The sequence below is a fragment of the Podarcis muralis genome, chromosome 17 (assembly GCF_964188315.1).
Source record: "Podarcis muralis chromosome 17, rPodMur119.hap1.1, whole genome shotgun sequence".
Classification (NCBI taxonomy): Eukaryota; Metazoa; Chordata; class Lepidosauria; order Squamata; family Lacertidae; genus Podarcis; species Podarcis muralis.
Genome location: NC_135671.1, coordinates 4,464,658 through 4,482,013, shown reverse-complemented (window position 1 = coordinate 4,482,013; position 17,356 = coordinate 4,464,658). Strand labels below are relative to the sequence as shown.

The window sequence follows — 17,356 nt, the reverse complement described above, 5'->3', positions numbered from 1 at the left end:
GTCGTCTTGGAGCGAGGAGTTCCATTGGCCCTTCCCTGCCCGAGAGAGAGGGAGGGAGGGAGAGAGACTCTCGCCCACAAGCCCAGCATGAGGCAGTTGCAGCGCCGCAGCGACCGCTGAAGTGCCGCCCTTCTGCGTCCCTCCCCATCCCCTCCTCTTCCTCCTCCCTCAGGCCAGTAAGCTTTGCCATCTCAACATGGTTCACCAGTTTTGTCTGCCCCTCTTCTTTGGTGGGAGTTGTAGACCCTTAGGATCATCTAGTCCAACCCTCTGCAAAACACAGTCAGTGGCAGCCAAAGCAGCCTGGCTCCATCAGTGCCGGATTTCTGTATAAGCGAAGCCAAAATCCCTTATTTTGGCTGCTGGTCCCTTATTTTCAAATCTGTAACTTGACAGCTATGGTGCAAACCAGTCCCACCCTTAGGGCTGTTTGCCAGGTACGCGTTTTATTTTGCATTTTGTGTTCTCATTTTGCATTCCCCCCCCCCCCCCCGTGTTGTGAGCCATAGCCTGCAGCTTTAACCCTCGAGTAAACCCCATGATCGGACTCGCCTTTGCTTTGGGTAGAATGCAACTTCCCTCGCCTCTCTTTCGCGGAAGAGAAAAGCAGGAAGTAAAATAAACAGGAGCGACCATGTGCCGTAGAAAAAAAAGGGGTGGATGGGGGGGGGGGAAACTTCGGTGCAACTTGGGAAGAAAACTGCAGCAGGCTGCGTCTTTAGGAATCGTCCGCCCCGTCGCTGGGACCCAGGATCACAGATCCAAAGTCGGGAACTTTGAATTTAGGCAGCGTAAAAGTGACAGCCGGGAGAGAGGAGACGCAGCGCCTCCCCATCCCCTGCGTGAGGCATAGATTGCGCCGCTGAGTGCTTTGGAAACACACGATGGAAGGGCGCAAAAGTCTTTGTCTCCTTTGGGTGCTGATTTCTCCGGGTCGGATGAGATCCTGCAGGGCGTGGAGCCTCGCCATACTACTGGGTCTCACAGTGCAAGTAGCCTTTGGGGCTTTCCTGGTAAATGTGGACGTGTCACAGACCGAAAGGGAATTGAAGCACTTTTGGAAAAGCACAGGATATTGGTAAGACAGGAACTATATTTTGTTGTTTAGTTGTTTAGTCGTGTCCGCCTCTTCGTGACCCCCTGGACCAGAGCACGCCAAGCACTCCTGTCTTCCACTGCCTCCCGCAGTTTAGTCAAACTCATGCTGGTAGCTTCGAGAACACTATCCCAGCATCTCGTCCTCTGTCGTCCCCTTCTCCTTGTGCCCTCCATCTTTCCCAACATCAGGGTCTTTTCCAGGGAGTCTTCTCTTCTCATGAGGTGGTCAAAATATTGGAGTCTCAGCTTCAGGAACTGTCCTTCCAGTGAGCACTCAGGGCTGATTTCCTTAAGAATGGAGAGGTTTGATCTTCTTGCGGTCCATGGGACTCTCCTCCAGCACCAGAATTCAAAAGGATCAATTCTTCTGCGATCAGCCTTCCTTATGGTCCAGCTCTCACTTCCATACATCACTACTGGGATAACCACAGCTTTAACTCTACAGACCTTTGTTGGCAAGGTGATGTCTCTGCTTTTTAAGATGCTGTCTAGGAGCTATATTTACTAACGATCAAAAGAAGTCCACTTTATGCAGGGCACAAGCAGTATGCAGCACGTGGTTTTGTTTTGCTCTTGCAAATTTATTTGCTGCAACTCTACTCCATTTTTCCTCCCTTAGCAGCTCAAGGCAACGCAACACGGTTCCCTCCCCCTTTTTTTATCCTCCCAACATCCCTGTGAGGTAGGATAGGTTGAGAGATGGTGACTGTCCCAGGGAAGTTCCTGACCAAGTGGGATTTGAACCCTGATTCCTACCTGCTGTCCTAGCCCAACAGTCTTAATCACTGCATCACTCGTTTTCACGCTCATCATTTCCCCGAGTGACACAGCGTTTCAGGGGATCAGCTTCTTAGAAGTCAGAGAGCATTGGAGATTAGCACTATATATCTCTGCGTGTTTTTAAACATGCGCAGGGCATTAGGGAGCAGCAGCATCAGTCTCGGCTCACCAAAAAGCAAACATTGTCCTTTTTGTGCTTGCATACACCCCTTGGAAAACTCAGATTCTAGGTGACAATAGTATATTGCAGAGCTTTCCAAACCGTGTGTTGCGACACATTAGTGTGTCGGCTGCAGTGTGTAGATGTGTCATGTGAACGCTCTCCACGCTCCTCCTGGGGCTGGAAAGGGCTTAGTTTAAACTCCAGTTTACTAGTAAAACTGAATTAAAGGTAAAGGGACCCCTGACCATTAGGTCCAGTTGTGGCCGACTCTGGGGTTCCTGCGCTCATCTCGCTTTATTGGCCGAGGGAGAAGGCATACATCTTCCAGGTCATGTGGCCAGCATGACTAAGCCGCTTCTGGCGAACCAGAGCAGCGCACGGAAACGCCGTTTACCTTCCTGCCGGAGCGGTACCTATTTATCTACTTGCACTTTGATGTGCTTTTGAACTGCTAGGTTGGCAGGAGCAGGGACCGAGCAACGGGAGCTCACCCCGTCATGGGGATTCGAACCGCTGACCTTCTGATCAGCAAGTCCTAGGCTCTGTGGTTTAACCCACAGCGCCACCTGCGTCCCTATAAAACTGAATTACTGTGTCGCAAAATGATGCAGGTCTAAAAAGTGTCAACAACATGAAAAGTTTGGAAAGCTCTGGTATATTGGCTATAAATAGGTAAAGGACCCCTGACAGTTAAGTCCAGTCGCAGATGATCTGATCGGCAAGCCCAAGAGGCTCAGTGGTTTAGACCACAGCGCCACCCGCGTCCCGCATACTGACTATGCTAGCAAGCAATTTCTTTGCAGTATTCCCTGCCCTGCGAATGCTGTGTCTAGCTTAGCTAGTACTCACCAGCCATCAAAAGCCACTTGTGCATCTTTTATTTTATTTTTTAAATTCGTTTTTATTGAGGATTTTGTTGTGTTACAAAACAAATAAGCAGGCCTTGGAAGAAACCTTACCCCCCCCCCCATGAATTCAGTTGGCAAACCCAAGCTCTTCACTGAGCCAATTCAAAAAACTGTAACTACTTGGATTTTGAAGCAAATATACACAAGCTTTCTAACCGCATACACAGCTCCTTCTTGCTAGTTGTAATTAAACCAAGAGTCTTAAATTAATCATGGTTTCCTGTTCCATAAGAACAAGCCAGAATATTAAACCAATATTTGGTTGTACAAAATGGGAAGCTATCATTAATGGAAAGACTTCCTGGTTCATTTGCTGGCTGCATGAAGGCGGGGGGGGGGGGGGGGAAGGCTCCAAACACAGCCAACCCCCCCCCCCATTGCAACCCTCACTTGCAACATAGAGATAATACTGACCCACCTAGCAAGGGTGTTGGAAGGATTGCTGAAATAATATATGTGAAGGTATTTGAACAATCAAAAGCACTATTCTTTTTTTCCTTTTCTTTTTTTCACTATGCTTTATTTACAAAATTCTCAAGACACATTTAAATAGCCTTGCATCGGTATTTGCCCCCCACATGGCAGGCCCCTTAAGATTTCTGCAGCTCGTCAGACAAGGTCATGTTGAACCTTTGGATTTGTAGATATAAGGCTTTGCTCAATATAATTATCAGAAAGGAGTACAGTTGTGTACACACCATAGATTTAAAGCACATGGTCTCCCCAAAGGATCCTGGCAACTGTAGATTGCTCTTCACAGAGCACCCATAACAAATTACAGTTCCCAGGATTTTGGAAGGTGAGGGTGAAGTCATGAACTTTAAACATACGGTGCGTGCAAATTTGATAAACAGTTTGTTTTAAACCATTTGGAAGCATCTCTCATTCCCTAGAAACATCACCAGTCTAAGGAATTTACCATTAGGGACAATTTTAGTTCTTACACTTTTTCAGAAGTCAGAATCCTTATGCTACATATTGGTCCAAGAGAAGTAGACAAGTTCCAAGCAGAACCCCACGACTGGCACTCTTTTAGGCCTCTGCCTTTGCCTCCTTTTCAGATTCTTCCATAGAGGTTTGAGCAGGGGAAAAGGGCCTAGCCTCCCATATTGTCACAATCACCTGTTCCATGGTCTCAGATATGGTCTCAATCTTCTCCTGGCTCTCCTTCAGGCTACCACTGGGTAGGTCCTTCAAGGATTTGGCACTGGAGAGGTTCGCCCGCAGCTCTTCCATGCTGCTACATGTTTCCTGCACCTTTTCTAGGAGATCAACAGGGAGGCTACAGATTTTCCATCAGATACAATATTTGTAATAGTATTTTGTTTCTGCCTCTTTTTTAATTGCCAGGCCAACAATTTCCCACACTTATTTGCAGATTCAAAATTTCTCTCTTTCATTAATTTTATTTTCCATTCTATTTTTTGATTTATAATTAGAGAAAATTGAGTCGGCAAAGCTTTAATTTCTTTTTGTATTTGTTGGTTTTTTGGCTTTGATATTAAACTCTTTTCTTTCTCTTTTATTCTAATTAATATTACTTTCCTCATCTTTTCAGTCCTCCTCTACCACACAGGAAAGCAGATTTATTTGATCTCAGCAAAGACCAAATAATTAACCTGGCTTATATTTCTTCTGTGCCACACAATGGCATCGAGCAAATTCGAATCCACTGGCTCCTGGAACATATTCAAGTCAGGTAAGTTAAATTCTCTCTTTCTTTCTTTCTTGCCAAAGTTGTTGAGCTTTTTGGGCAAAATCACCAGGGGAAAAAATGCTGTTTCTGAGCTGTTTTTATGGAAAGACAGCACTCCTAACATGAGCTACCATACGTCCGGATTTCCCCAGAATCCCCCCCCCCCATTTCTGTCCAGACACTGCTGCCGACTGCAGTATTCCGGATATGTATGGCAACCCTACTATAGTCTTAGTTAAACTGGACTGACCCGGTAAATTGTGTGAAGAGGAGATGGTGGAACTATTCCATCTTTGGAGGGAGCGCTTAGGTGGAAGGGTATTTTAAAAAGGATTTAACTTTAACCCTTCAAATAAATCCACAGAAGGTACCAGTCTGCCTGGCTGGACACAAATGGGATGGGATTTCAAATTTTTAAGGGTTCTAAATGGTGTGCCTTGGGAGCTTATCAATATAAAAATGAGTAGTTTCCACGAGGCTTCATTGGTTCTCTGCTATACACGCAAGGGCTCCGTGACAGAGAACCATAAGCATTTTTGACAGTAAGGTTTATTCTGATAGAAACCTGACCACGTGCTGTCTGTTAGAGACCTCTTCTAACCATAGCTGTCAACCGTCCCTTATTTGGCGGGAAACTCCCTTATCCCAGCGCTGTGTCCCGCTGCTGTCCCTTATTGATGATGTCCCTTAAATTTCCCGGGTTTCAAAGGAAGCAGCTCCTCTCCCTCCCTCCCTGCTGGCCAGGGAGGAGGGAGGCTCCAACTGTGTTGCTTGGCTGCGTTGCTCACCCAATAAGGAATCTAAGGAATCTAAGAATGACTGGGGGGTGGAGCTTGCATGCCTTGTGCCGATCAAATCGGCCGCGTTGCCTGGAGACTCGCCTTTGCTCAGCGCTTCCCAGCGGAGAGGTGACGGTGGTTTCCCTTGCTACATCCCCTTTGCCGGGTTGCTGCGCTGTGGGAACCACTGCTTGAGGCTTTGTTTGGCTGCTGGCTGGGCTTTCTGCCTTTGGCTTGGAGGGGCTCAGAAGTTGAACATACCTGTGCCTGGAAAATCCCTTATTTTGGCTGCTGATCCCTTATTTTCAAATCTATGCTTGTAACGGTATTGTTTTTCAATGGTATCAAAGATACTTCGTTTTCAATGATATTCATGCATGGTATGGCATGACAAAGAATGATTATCGCTTTCTTGAGCATGGCTCCCATTCATATGGGATGCAAACAGGAATCCAGCTTTGCAACTTCTTGCTCAGTTCCACCCTACATTCTGGAAGAATGTGATCTCTTCATAGCATTCAAGAACATAACATGACAACAATACTCTTAAATGTTTTATATTTTCTGCCAAAGTGTACTTTTTTGTTATTGTTGATAAGTCCATCTGAAGGTCAGTTGCTGCCAAGAATACAATACATTATATATTTTTAAAAAATATTAAAAGCACAAAGCACATAGCAGCAGCTCGCTTAGAAAATAACTCCACATCAAGAAATGAACTTGCATATATATGGGCGGCAATCATTTACTATGCAATGAGCAAAACAAAACCTTTTCATTGTTAATTTTTGCCAAGTTCTAAGTAATACTATGATTTGAAAAAGTTCACCAGTTTAATGTGTATTTAAAAAGCTTTGTCAATACTCTGATTCCAGATTAATTTAGTAATGTTGGTAACACTGTGATAAATCATTATGCATGTTACGGAATAGTGTCCAGGGCTTAAACTGGTTATATAGACAGTGGGCTGCTTATTTTGGAGGGTTAAATAGAGGGGATTTAGAACACAAAATATAAGAAATAGCCGAGTTAGTACATTGCAAACTGAAATGTGCTGACCTTACATGTTTTAAGAGGCTGTACTACAAATTACCTGGTGGTGGTTTTGTTGCACACTTGAGTGTTCCTGCAAGTTAAAATAACAACAGCATTCTTCACATGCTCTATTCTGAGGTATTCTAGTTGACTAAGCTAGAACCATTGAATTGTATTCAGCATCGTGCTAAGTAAATAGTTCCATCAGCGCAAGGCTTTCTCATTGTACAATAGAACGTTCCCTCTTCTCCTCTCCTCATACGCCCCCTAAATCTGTTCTAGGGGTTTTTCCCACCCTCCAAAGTAGAAAGAGGATAGGAGGAGTCATTGACAGGCACTGCTAAATCCACAAGAAGGCTTTTCAGTGGTTTGTTTAAGGCCGGCAGAACCGAGAGAAGAGCACAAATTTACAGATTGTTCAGAGTCCACAAAGTGTGGCTGGCCTGGGTAGCTCCCACCTGCTTCTCCCAACTTCCAAGACCAGGATATACCGTATTTTTTTCGTATATAATACCAGGATATACCGTATTTTTTCGTGTATTTAACCCAAAATAAAGAAATTAAGTTGTTTAGCTTTTTTGGGGGGTGGGGGAGGTCACTGAAACCATACCTGACACTGCTTAGCTTTGCAAATTTGCTAGCAGTCGTACTGCTGTACCACCAGGAGGATAGGAGGCAAAGCTCTGCTTCTTAATCTGAAATATGTGGGAATAGGCTGCACTAGCTCGGGATTGAGGAGAAGGCACTTTGCACGTGCCTGGAGGCACACTTTTTAATTATTACTTCACATATTTCACACCTCAGTCCTGGTATTCAAAACAAATTCTAGAGTAAAGTAAAGGTAAAGGGACCCCTGACCAGTAGGTCAAGTCGTGGCCGACTCTGGGGTTGCGGCGCTCATCTCACTTTACTGGCCGAGGGAGCCGGTGTACAGCTTCTGGGTCACGTGGCCAGCATGACTAAGCCGCTTCTGGGGAACCAGAGCAGCGCACGGAAACACCGTTTACCTTACTGCCGGTGCGGTACCTATTTATCTACTTGCACTTTGATGTGCTTTCGAACTGCTAGGCTGGCAGGAGCAGAGACCGAACAACGGGAGCTCACCCCGTCACGGGGATTCGAACCGCCGACCTTCCGATCGGCAAGCCCTATGCTCTGTCTTTTAACCCTCAGCGCCACCCGTGCTGGTTTCTTAGAAGCTCCAAATAGTTTGAGGCACCGACAGATCTGATTTATATCTACTGAGCTAGAATACCTTCCACCTCCACATATCATTCTCTGGTGGAGGAAAAAAAACCTCCCCTTCACCCATAGGCATACATAGAAGAGTGAGATGGGAGGGCGAGACCATTATCTTTATCAGTGCTGGTCCATGCTAGTTCAGTACTGCTGCACTGGTAAAATCAAGTGTGTAGTTTGTTTAGGTTTTATTATCTTATGTGTGCATGCCCCAGTGAGATATGAGCACTATTTGGATTTGTGTCTGGTTCCCGAGTATCTTGGTCCATCTCTGAAAATGCCACGTTTAAAAATATCCATCTTGGCAGGAGACTTGCAAGCGTTCTGCATCTCACTGAGCAAAGAGAGCCCAGTGAAGCTATGATCTATGGCAGAGGTTTTCAACCTTTTTGAGTCCATGGCTCCCTTAGCCAACTACATTCCCTCTGCTGGAGCCCAGTTATGTCACCCCTTGCCTGCAGAGCCGGCAGCCTCTCACCCTTTTTTGAACACCCTTGTGGAGTGTTCCCTCAGCCTCCTCGCCTCTCCCCTCTCCTTGGGAGTCCTCTGGGCAGCTGCTGCTGCTGCCCCTGGTCTCTGAACTTCCCCCACCCCTTGCCCCAAAGAGTTGCCTACCAGAGGCACCATTCGCCTGAGGAACTGGTAGCCAGGGCAGTTGCAACAAACTGCTATGCAAGCCTTGGGGAAGCAGAGAGGCGAGAGGGCATCAGAGGAGGGAGGGAAGGAAAGAGAGACAAAGGCCAGTGTTGCACCCCTGACCATCATTCAAGGCACCCCAGGGTGCCACGGCACACTGGTTGACAACCACTGATCTATGGGGTTATCTGTTTGATAAAACCTGCCTCCTCCCAGCAAGAAGTTTCGTCAAGGATAGCTCTCAGAACAAAACAGCCTTGCAGTGAAATAAATGTAATCTTGAGGGACCACTATGTCTTGGGTCGGATATAACAATAAACAATGGCATGTCACTATGATTCTGAATCAAGGTTGGTTGCCAGACTAGGATCGGAAACCACACCTTGATCCTGTTTGTTTGCACTTGGAATGAACCGGTTTCCTGAGCTGGTACAGAACAGAAAATTGGTTTTGTAGATGGAGGAAGAGAAGCACTTCCTGGAGCACATTCCAGGCACACTAAACAATGGTGTAATGTTATGTCTGAACTGGCGCTATGTATGTGTACTGACCTAGCTTTTAAGATCAAAATACATTGGGTTGCATTTGTAGTACTGGGTATCCATAAAAGTTGAACACTTTGAAAGTGGTCCCATATTTCGCACTGTGCTTCAAGGAGGGCTCCAGGTCTCAGTGTGTTGAAGACCACAACCTATTTGCAGTGAATGCAGAAATCTTCAGCTGCCAGTGGAGGCCGCAGACTATACAACTGAATCGTCCATTAAAACTTCCCTCTCTCTTGCAAACTGGACAGCACTGTGCACGCTGTGAAACAGCAATTCGTGCTTGTCTTTGCTTGCGCTTCCCAAGTAGCCCCCTCTTTCCAGAGAAGCTATCACAGAGGGATTGCAGCAAGCTAGAAGGATGCTGATCTGCAGTTCCCGATGGTCTTTCAGTGTGTCCTTTAAGGCGCTAACACCAGCTGTGTCCAAAAACGGAATGGAAGAGCAGTCTATGACGACAGCCTGGAAGTCGCTGTGTTTATTAACCAAGCGTGAAGTCGTATCTCCCTGTCCAAATCCCCTTTCAAGACTCTGTTGCCCTTTCCTCTTGGCTTTATTCCGTTTGGCCATTTCCACCGCAGGATCCAGCCCCGTCCTGTTGTGGAGGCACTTCAGGAAGAAATCCTTATTTGCATAATAAAGCGGGGCTTCGAACCGGAATATTTTGACCCTTGGCACAGGAAGGAGGTTCTTGTATTCCCCGTCGTCTTCATAGAAGACAGTGCTCCCAATCTGCCCCAGCAAGGCAGCGCGAGGGCGCTGGGTGCGGCCGATGACGCACAGGATGGAGAAAACTGCCCCAACCAGGAGCCCCAATTCGGTGCTGATCAAAGCAGAAGAGAGCATGGTGACGCACCAGACCAGGGCATCTGTTCGGTCCAGGCGGTAGCGCTGGGGGACGTCCCTGAATTTCCGAAGGGCTCCTCTCAGGCTGACGATGATGATGCAGGCCAGAACGCACTTCTGCAAGTTGAAGAAGAGGGGCGCGAAGAAAAGCAGCACCAGCAACACAACCACGGCGCTCACGACACTGGACACCTGGGTCTGGCACCCGGTCGATGCTTTGACCAGGGTTTTCGCCAGCGCCGCGCTGGTGGCAAAGCAGTGGAAGAAAGCCGGGATGATGTTGCAGAAGCCGATGGCAAACATTTCCTGGTTGGCCCTGACGGTGTAGGCGTACTTCTTGGCAAACATTTCCGAGAGCGAAACGGTGAAGGCAAAGCCGACGATGGCGAGAGGGAAGGCGTCGAGGGCGACTCTCTGCATGAGGCGCAAACTGGGCACCTGGGGAGGGATAAATCCGGTGGGGATTTCGCCCGACACGCTGGAGGCGTAGACTTCGTTCAGGCGCCCGTAGTGGGAAACCAAGGTTGCCGCCACAATCACCACCAGCTCCGTGGGAAGAGGGACTTTGAGCCTGTGCTTATACCTGTCCCCCAGTTCCTTGGCGGTCACCAGCACAGCGATGCAGATGGCGCTCGTGACCACATCGCAGAGGTTGGCCTGGGCGATGTTGCGGAAGATGTTGACCCAGGTGGTTATCAAGATCCCGTATCCCTGGGCACGGGGGATTTTCACCCCGATGAGATACTTCACTTGAGCTGTTAAAATGGTTACGGAAGCGCCGGTTGCGAACCCGTCTAGCACGGGCTCGGAAAGGTACATCGAGACGAAGCCTAAGCGGAAAATCCCCATCAGTACCTGCGAGGGAAAAAACGAGAGAAAGCGTAAGACACAGCTGTGGTTTTGGTTAAGGACAGGAGGCTGCCTCTGCGCCCCCCCCCCCAGCATATTTAAGCACAAAACTAAAGACCAAGAAGGAGGGAAGGGGAGATCTATGGAGCCGAGAGCAAAAACCCAGCAGCAGTAGCAGAAGGGAGTGGAAAAAGAAGGAAGACAAGGAACAATGATGGAAAAATCCCTTCCAAGGTGGCATTCCTGCCTCTTCTCTTTTGCCATGCATTGAGCAGCTGGCAATAAAACCTGCAGTGGAGATGGCAGGAAACAGAACTGGAGAGGGTTGTCTCAGCCCCCAAGGTGTATTCTCTGAAAGATTTTACTTCCTGCCAGTGGAGAGATGGGCAGAGACAACCCAGCATCTCATTTCATCCCTACAGGAGAGCGAGAATAAGTGTAAGGTGCAACAGTGGCTTTGGTTAATGGCAGGAGGCTGCCCCTGCCGCTGGCATTTTTCATTTTATTCACCTCCCCTTCTCTGTCTTGTACAGAAAAAAATTGAGTTCTGTAAGCAATATCTGCGGTGGCAAGCCTAGACCACCTCATTTTTTAGCGCAATTTTGCAGCTATGCTCGTACGTGAGAGATAGGTTTTGGGGGTAAATCTCAAGAAAAAAATTCATACCCGCTACCTTGCGGGACATCAACTTTGGTCAATGGGTAGATCACTGCCAGTTTGCAGTCTCTTGGGAGTTGGACAAGGCTGATGTATACAGTACACTGGCTTCAGCAAATTGAGCAGTTGAGACCGATGGTGGCTCCAATGGTCAAGAAGGCAGTTTCTGCATGTGCTATAGACGCGGGTGGCGCTGTGGGTAAAAGCCTCAGTGCCTAGGGCTTGCCAATCGAAAGGTCGGCGGTTCGAATCCCCGCGGCGGGGTGCGCTCCTGTTGTTCGGTCCCAGCGCCTGCCAACCTAGCAGTTCGAAAGCACCCCTGGGTGCAAGTAGATAAATAGGGACCGCTTACTAGCGGGAAGGTAAACGGCGTTTCCGTGTGCGGCTCTGGCTCGCCAGAGCAGCGATGTCACGCTGGCCACGTGACCCGGAAGTGTCTCCGGACAGCGCTGGCCCCCGACCTCTTGAGTGAGAAGGGCGCACAACCCTAGAGTCTGTCAAGACTGGCCCGTATGGGCAGGGGTACCTTTACCTTTACCTTATAGAAGGAAGTGAGGGGCAGATGGGGCTCATCAACCTGTTAAGGTGGCCCATCTAGGAGAAGGAAAACAGATCCCAAACCTCTGTTGCCTTGTGGGATATCTTTGGGAGAAGAAAAGTCTAAGGAGTATACCCTACACAACTAGGGAGTGGAGTTCCTAAGGGTTGAATGGCATATTGTACACCTCCTTCTGACAACTCCTGCAGCCAAGCTAGTGCCCAGATTATTGCTCTTCTTTTCTTTGGACCCCATCAGTGAGGCTGAGGGGGGTCTTGTTGTCTGGGCAGCCCAGGACCTCCATACACACTACCCGGGCTTGCATTCCAGGGATGCCACTTCAGTGCCGCTAACACAGCGGTTTGACTTCACCCTGGAGGCACACCCTACTGTGTCTCGAGACAGACGGATGCCAACAACGACAAAGAAATACATGGGGCCATCTGCAGAGAAAAGACATGCTTTACCACTGGGCTATGACTCTTCCCCAAACTTGCGGAATTCAGGTTTTTGGGAGTAACTATCGATCAGGGCATGACTTGGAGCGCAAATACCACTGCTCTGGTGAAGAAGGCCCAGCAGAGAATTTATTTCCTCAGACTTTTGAAGAAGAACAATCTGAGTGAGAGACTGCTGGTGTCCTTCTACCGAGGCTCCATAGAGAGCATTCTTACATACTGTATTTGTGCTTGGTTCTCCAGTTGTACAGCTAGGGAGAGGAAGGTGCTCCAGAAGGTCATAACCACAGCCCAAAGGATTATTGGTCATCCTCTCCCATCTTTGGAAGAACTGTACGGTTCCCGTTGTCTTAGGAAAGCAAACAACATCCTGCAGGATTCATCTCACCCGGGACACAGTCTGTTTGCACTACTGCCTTCTGGCAGGAGATATAGAAACATCAAGTCAAGGACAAATAGACTGAAAAACAGTTTCTATCCAAGAGCTGTGGCCTTTTTGAATGCTGTAACTCGATAGTGTGACCTGGGAGTTTGATGGGTGTTGGTGTGGGTGTGGCTGGAATGTGGTTTGTTTGGTTGTTGTTGTTGTTTTGCTTTTGTTGTTTTTAAGGGATGGCATCCAATTTCGTTGCACTTGTGCAATGTTGCACTTGTGTAATGACAATAAAGAATCTATTCTATCTATTCTATTCTATTCTATTGTTTTCCGGTTTTATGCTGTCTACTTGAATTTGTTGTGCTTCTGGATTTTTACTGGCTTTGGATACTCGGCTAGTTTTAACTGTAGTTTGGGATGGTTGTTTTGATTTTGTCAGCCTCTTTGGGCAGGGTGATGCCGGGGCATAGTTTGGGGGGGGGCTAGGGGGCCATGGCCCTGGGTGCACAGTTTTTGTGGGGGTCAAACCAGGCACCCACAGCACAGCACAGCATGGCCTGAAGCTCCTCTCTGTCCACCAAGGGGTGCATTGGCCAGTCGGGCTGGGCAGGTGGCTCAGCATGGCCCTGCTTTGCTCTGGTGAAGGTTGGGTCACTTAGAGGGCTGGACTGGTGCCCCCTCACTGGGCACGCATCTGCACCCCACCTGCCCCCATCTGCCCCAGCACCGATAACTGCTGCTACACCACTGGGGTGATGGAGGATTAAATAAACACACATACAGTGGAACCTCTATTTGCAACCATAATCCGTTCCAGAGGTCCGTCCAGAGGTCGAAATGGGTCGCTGGTAGAGGTGCCATTGTGCGCAGGCCCAGGCAGCGATTGCCCAGTTCTGCGCATGTGCGAACGGCGATTGCCGCTCCTGCGCATGCGCGAACAGCAGCAAACCTGCCAGTTACTTCCAGGTTTGTCGTGGTCGCGACTTGGAACAACCGTAAGAAGAGGCAGTGGTAAGTCCATACTGTAACTGCAGCCTAAAGGGCAGGTGAAGACGTTACCTGATAGATGCCAGCCATCAAGGTCACCGCTGTCGCTACCCCAATGGCATAGCAGTCTTTCCCACATTCGGTGCTCATCACATCAAGGGTGACATTGTGAAGCGTAACATTCAAGGGGCCTTCCCAAGAGTCGTCGTCGAGGTCGAATCCTGCCAGCAGCAGTTCTCTGTCCACCACCTGCCCGACCAGTAGGCTTAATAAGCTGAAGATGCCAACGGACACGTGTCGCGAGGTGCCCATGAGGAAGTAGATGATGTTGGCAAAGAAGGAGGTGTAAAGGCTATAAATGGGCTTCAGACCTGCCAGCAGGGAGTAGGCGATCGCTTGAGGGACTAAAATGATCCCGATGACCAGGCCAGACATGACGTCCCCCCAAACATACTCTTTGCAGTTGTATTTGGGAAGCCATTGCAGCACAGGGAAGAAGTCCGTGGCTGCCCTTTTCACCCGTTTTGTGCTGCAGGAGCAGTTTTTTCTCAGTTGGCTTTTCAGCATGTCTGTCTTCCTCATCTTGACCGGAGTCTTTCTTTCCATGTAAAGCTGGAAGGGAGATCCGTTTTCCAGTCCGCCCGTCTCCATTTCCTTCTCCATTCTAGGTCTGTGTTAATCAGTTCCTAGGATGTAAACAGATTAACATTTGAATGGTCTGGTCGTGAAGCACATTTTCTGTTTCTATTATCATGCTGCAATCAAGCTAATGTATAGTTTAGCATGGAGTTGGTGTTTTTGGAAAAAGAAAATATTATTATTACTATTACTGTGTATACACTATTCCATCACAAAGATTCTGGGCTATTTAAATTAATCATAGAGTCATAAAATCAGTGCTTTTTTCCTGGTGGTACACATACCCCTAAACATTTTGTGAATCTACGTTTGGCCTCATTGAGGGGCAGTATTTCAATATGAGTAGGAAAATGAGAGCACTCCTAAACATTGTTTTAGAAAAAAAGCACTGCATAGAGTTAGAAGGGACCATGAGAGTCATCTACCAGTGTTTCCCAACCTTGGGCCTCCAGCTGTTTTTGGACTACAATTCCCATCATCCTTGACCACTGGTCTTGCTAGCGAGGGATGATGGGAGTTGTAGTCCAAAAACAGCTGGAGGCCCAAGGTTGGGGAACACTATCTAGTCCAACCCCCTGAATGTTTTGCCCAACGCGGGGCTCGAACCCACAACCTTAAGATTTAAGAGTCTCATGTTCTACCGACTATTTGCTTGCCTGGCCCTGCATATGCTGTTCCCTGTGGCTTTTCCTGTTGCACGCCTGCCCCATCCTTTCGCCCGCTTGGCAAACGAGCCTTCCTCTGCTTTGGTGAGTCTCGAAACCTTATCCCAAGAGCATTGTGCAAAGGGGGAGCTGTTTAGGTCAGGGGTCAGCAACTTTGGGCCACAAGCGGCCCACGGGGGTCATTTAACCGGCCCCCGAGCCACTCCCGAACTGAGCCGCCCGCTTGGCGAGTTTACGTTGTGCTAAAGTGGCGCAGCATGGTGCAGGGACTCGCTTCCGTGGCGCCGGAAATCGCACATGCGCAGACGCCGGAAATTGCGGGCGCGATCCAGCTGATGGAGGGATCTCCGCTGGAGTGAACCGGCCCAGGCGAGGTAAACCTTGCCAACCCCTGGTTTAGGTGCTGTATCATACGGCTACTCCTCCCCTCCTTTTTGTGTGCTGTGCTCAAATCATTACTAGTGAACAGTGTGTGGCATGAAGTGGGGGACTCAACCACCTGCCATTAGGGGCGGCTGGAGACTTCACCTGTGGGGCTGGGGCTGCCTCTGTCATGTGGTCTCATAGCATGAGGATACGGTGGTGCTGTGTGTCTTGGGGTCAGAGAAGTGTCCTTGTGAGTTCATTGCTTCTATTTTGCAAGGTGTGGGCTGCGCTGCTGCCACAGCAAGCATTATGCTATTTTCTGCTTGTGTTTCCCCCCATTCTCTCCTCCTGGGCTATTGTGGCGTTGTGGTCTAAACCACTGAGCCTCTTGGGCTTGCCGATCAGAAGGTTGGCAGTTCGAATCCCCGTGACGGGGTGAGCTACTGTTGCTCTGTCCTAGCTCCTGCCAACCTAGCAGTTTGAAAGCACACCAGTGCGAGTAGATAAATAGGTACCGCTGCGGCAGGAAGGTAAATGGCGTTTCCGTGCGCTCTGGTTTCTGTCACGGTGTTCCGTTGCACCAGAAGCGGTTTAGTTATGTTGGCCACATGACCCAGAAAGCTGTCTGTGGACAAACGCTAGCTCCCTCGGTCTGAAAGCAAGATGAGCGCCGCAACCCCAGAGTCGCTTTTGACTGGACTTAACTGCCCAGTTGTCCCTTTACCTTTTACCAGCAAAGTGCTGGCATTTCTTTCTTCACTATAATTTCTCTATAGGATTGCTCAGTTAAACAAACAGCCCAGTTAAAACAGCAAATAGATTTTTTGCTGCACCATATACAGAAGGTTCCAAAACAGATAGAAGATTATGGTTAGTGCTTAAAGCAGCACTGTTCATCTTTTTCTATATTACACGTCCAGTTGAAATAGAAAGTCTACCAGCAGGGGCTGCTAGAGGAAAATGAAACCAGCTTTAGGGCTTTATAGGTTCACCTCACAGCACCTTTAAACAAGGAATCATGCTCATTTTTAAAAAAGATAAATCATCTGTGCCTTGCTTTTTGTTACTAGAGATCTAAATCTATTTCTATCAGCTGGTCTTTTTTTGTAGGAAGTCTCCTTCTCAATGAAGCTCCACCATTCAGGAACCAATTTTAGTTCTTCAGATTCAGTTGCCAGCCCAGAAACTGCTTGCGACCCAGTCTTACAGTTTAATTGCTCCGTGGGCTTGGCATGGGATATAGGGAGGCACCTGGAATTAGGAAATATTCCCCCCCCCAACTGCAACGAGACCCCAGCCCCATCTCATCCCATCATTTTTATACAGTCAAGTCTGAAATGTTGTTATATCTGGGACTGAGAACATTAGGTTGTCGCCAATGTTAGTCCTACTCAGAGTAGACCCGTTGAAATGAATGGCCATGACGTAGTCCCTTTATTCCAGTGGGTCTACTCTGAGTAGGATTAGCATGGATTGCTACTGCATGATTGCCAAACTGGTGAAAGATCTAACACAGTCACCTGTCTATTGCTACTCCGACTGGGGAATTACTATTATTTTATGTATACCAGGCATGTTCAACTGGTCGAGTGTGATCTACTAGTCGATCGTGGGGCATCCCTGTTCGATCGCGTCATCCTGAGCAATCACCCAAAAAAAGAAAAAGAAAGCTCAACAACTTTGGATCTCCCTCGCCAAAGACAGCTCAACAACTTTGCGTCTTCCTCCCCCCAAAAATCGCAACAACTTTGGTCAATCCAACTTTGGTCAATCACTGCCAGGTTGTTTTTTTATAGTGGGAGTAGATCACAGTCTTTTGGGAGTTGGACATGCCTGATGTATACAGTACACTGGCTCCAGCAAATTGAGCAGTTGAGACCGATGGTGGCTCCAATGGTCAAGAAGGCAGTTTCTGTACCTGCTGTTGGGGAGGGGCAGATGGGGCTCATCAACCTGGGAAGGTGACCCATCTAGGAGAAGGAAAACTGATCTCAAACCCCATTGCCTTGTGGGATATCTTTGGGAGAAGAAAAGTCTAAGGAGTATACCCTACACAACTAGGGAGTGGAGTTCCTAAGGGTTGAATGGCATATTGTACA

The 17,356-nt window shown here is 48.2% G+C and overlaps 2 protein-coding genes across 6 annotated transcripts in view; one reads left to right on the top strand and one right to left on the bottom strand.

Annotated features, from left to right (window-relative positions):
* Nucleotides 1-673: 673 nt before the first annotated feature.
* The window catches only part of IDUA (alpha-L-iduronidase), a 62,380-nt gene continuing 45,697 nt past the window's right edge, over nt 674-17,356 (top strand). Inside the window, exons 1-2 of one of the 3 annotated variants that reach the window (XM_077920977.1) lie at nt 674-1,078; nt 4,508-4,648. In XM_077920977.1, the coding sequence (XP_077777103.1) occupies nt 885-1,078; nt 4,508-4,648 (335 nt within the window). In that variant the 5' untranslated portion in view covers nt 674-884. The remainder of the gene's footprint in view (nt 1,079-4,507; nt 4,649-17,356) is intronic. The other 2 variants (XM_077920973.1, XM_077920975.1) reach the window with 2 other exon arrangements.
* The window catches only part of SLC26A1 (solute carrier family 26 member 1), a 16,383-nt gene continuing 7,159 nt past the window's right edge, over nt 8,133-17,356 (bottom strand). For all 3 annotated transcript variants that reach the window (XM_028712278.2, XM_028712276.2, XM_028712277.2), the window contains 2 exons: nt 13,660-14,273; nt 8,133-10,577 (listed from right to left, as the gene is read on the bottom strand). In XM_028712278.2, the coding sequence (XP_028568111.2) occupies nt 9,075-10,577; nt 13,660-14,250 (2,094 nt within the window). In that variant the 5' untranslated portion in view covers nt 14,251-14,273 and the 3' untranslated portion in view covers nt 8,133-9,074. The remainder of the gene's footprint in view (nt 10,578-13,659; nt 14,274-17,356) is intronic.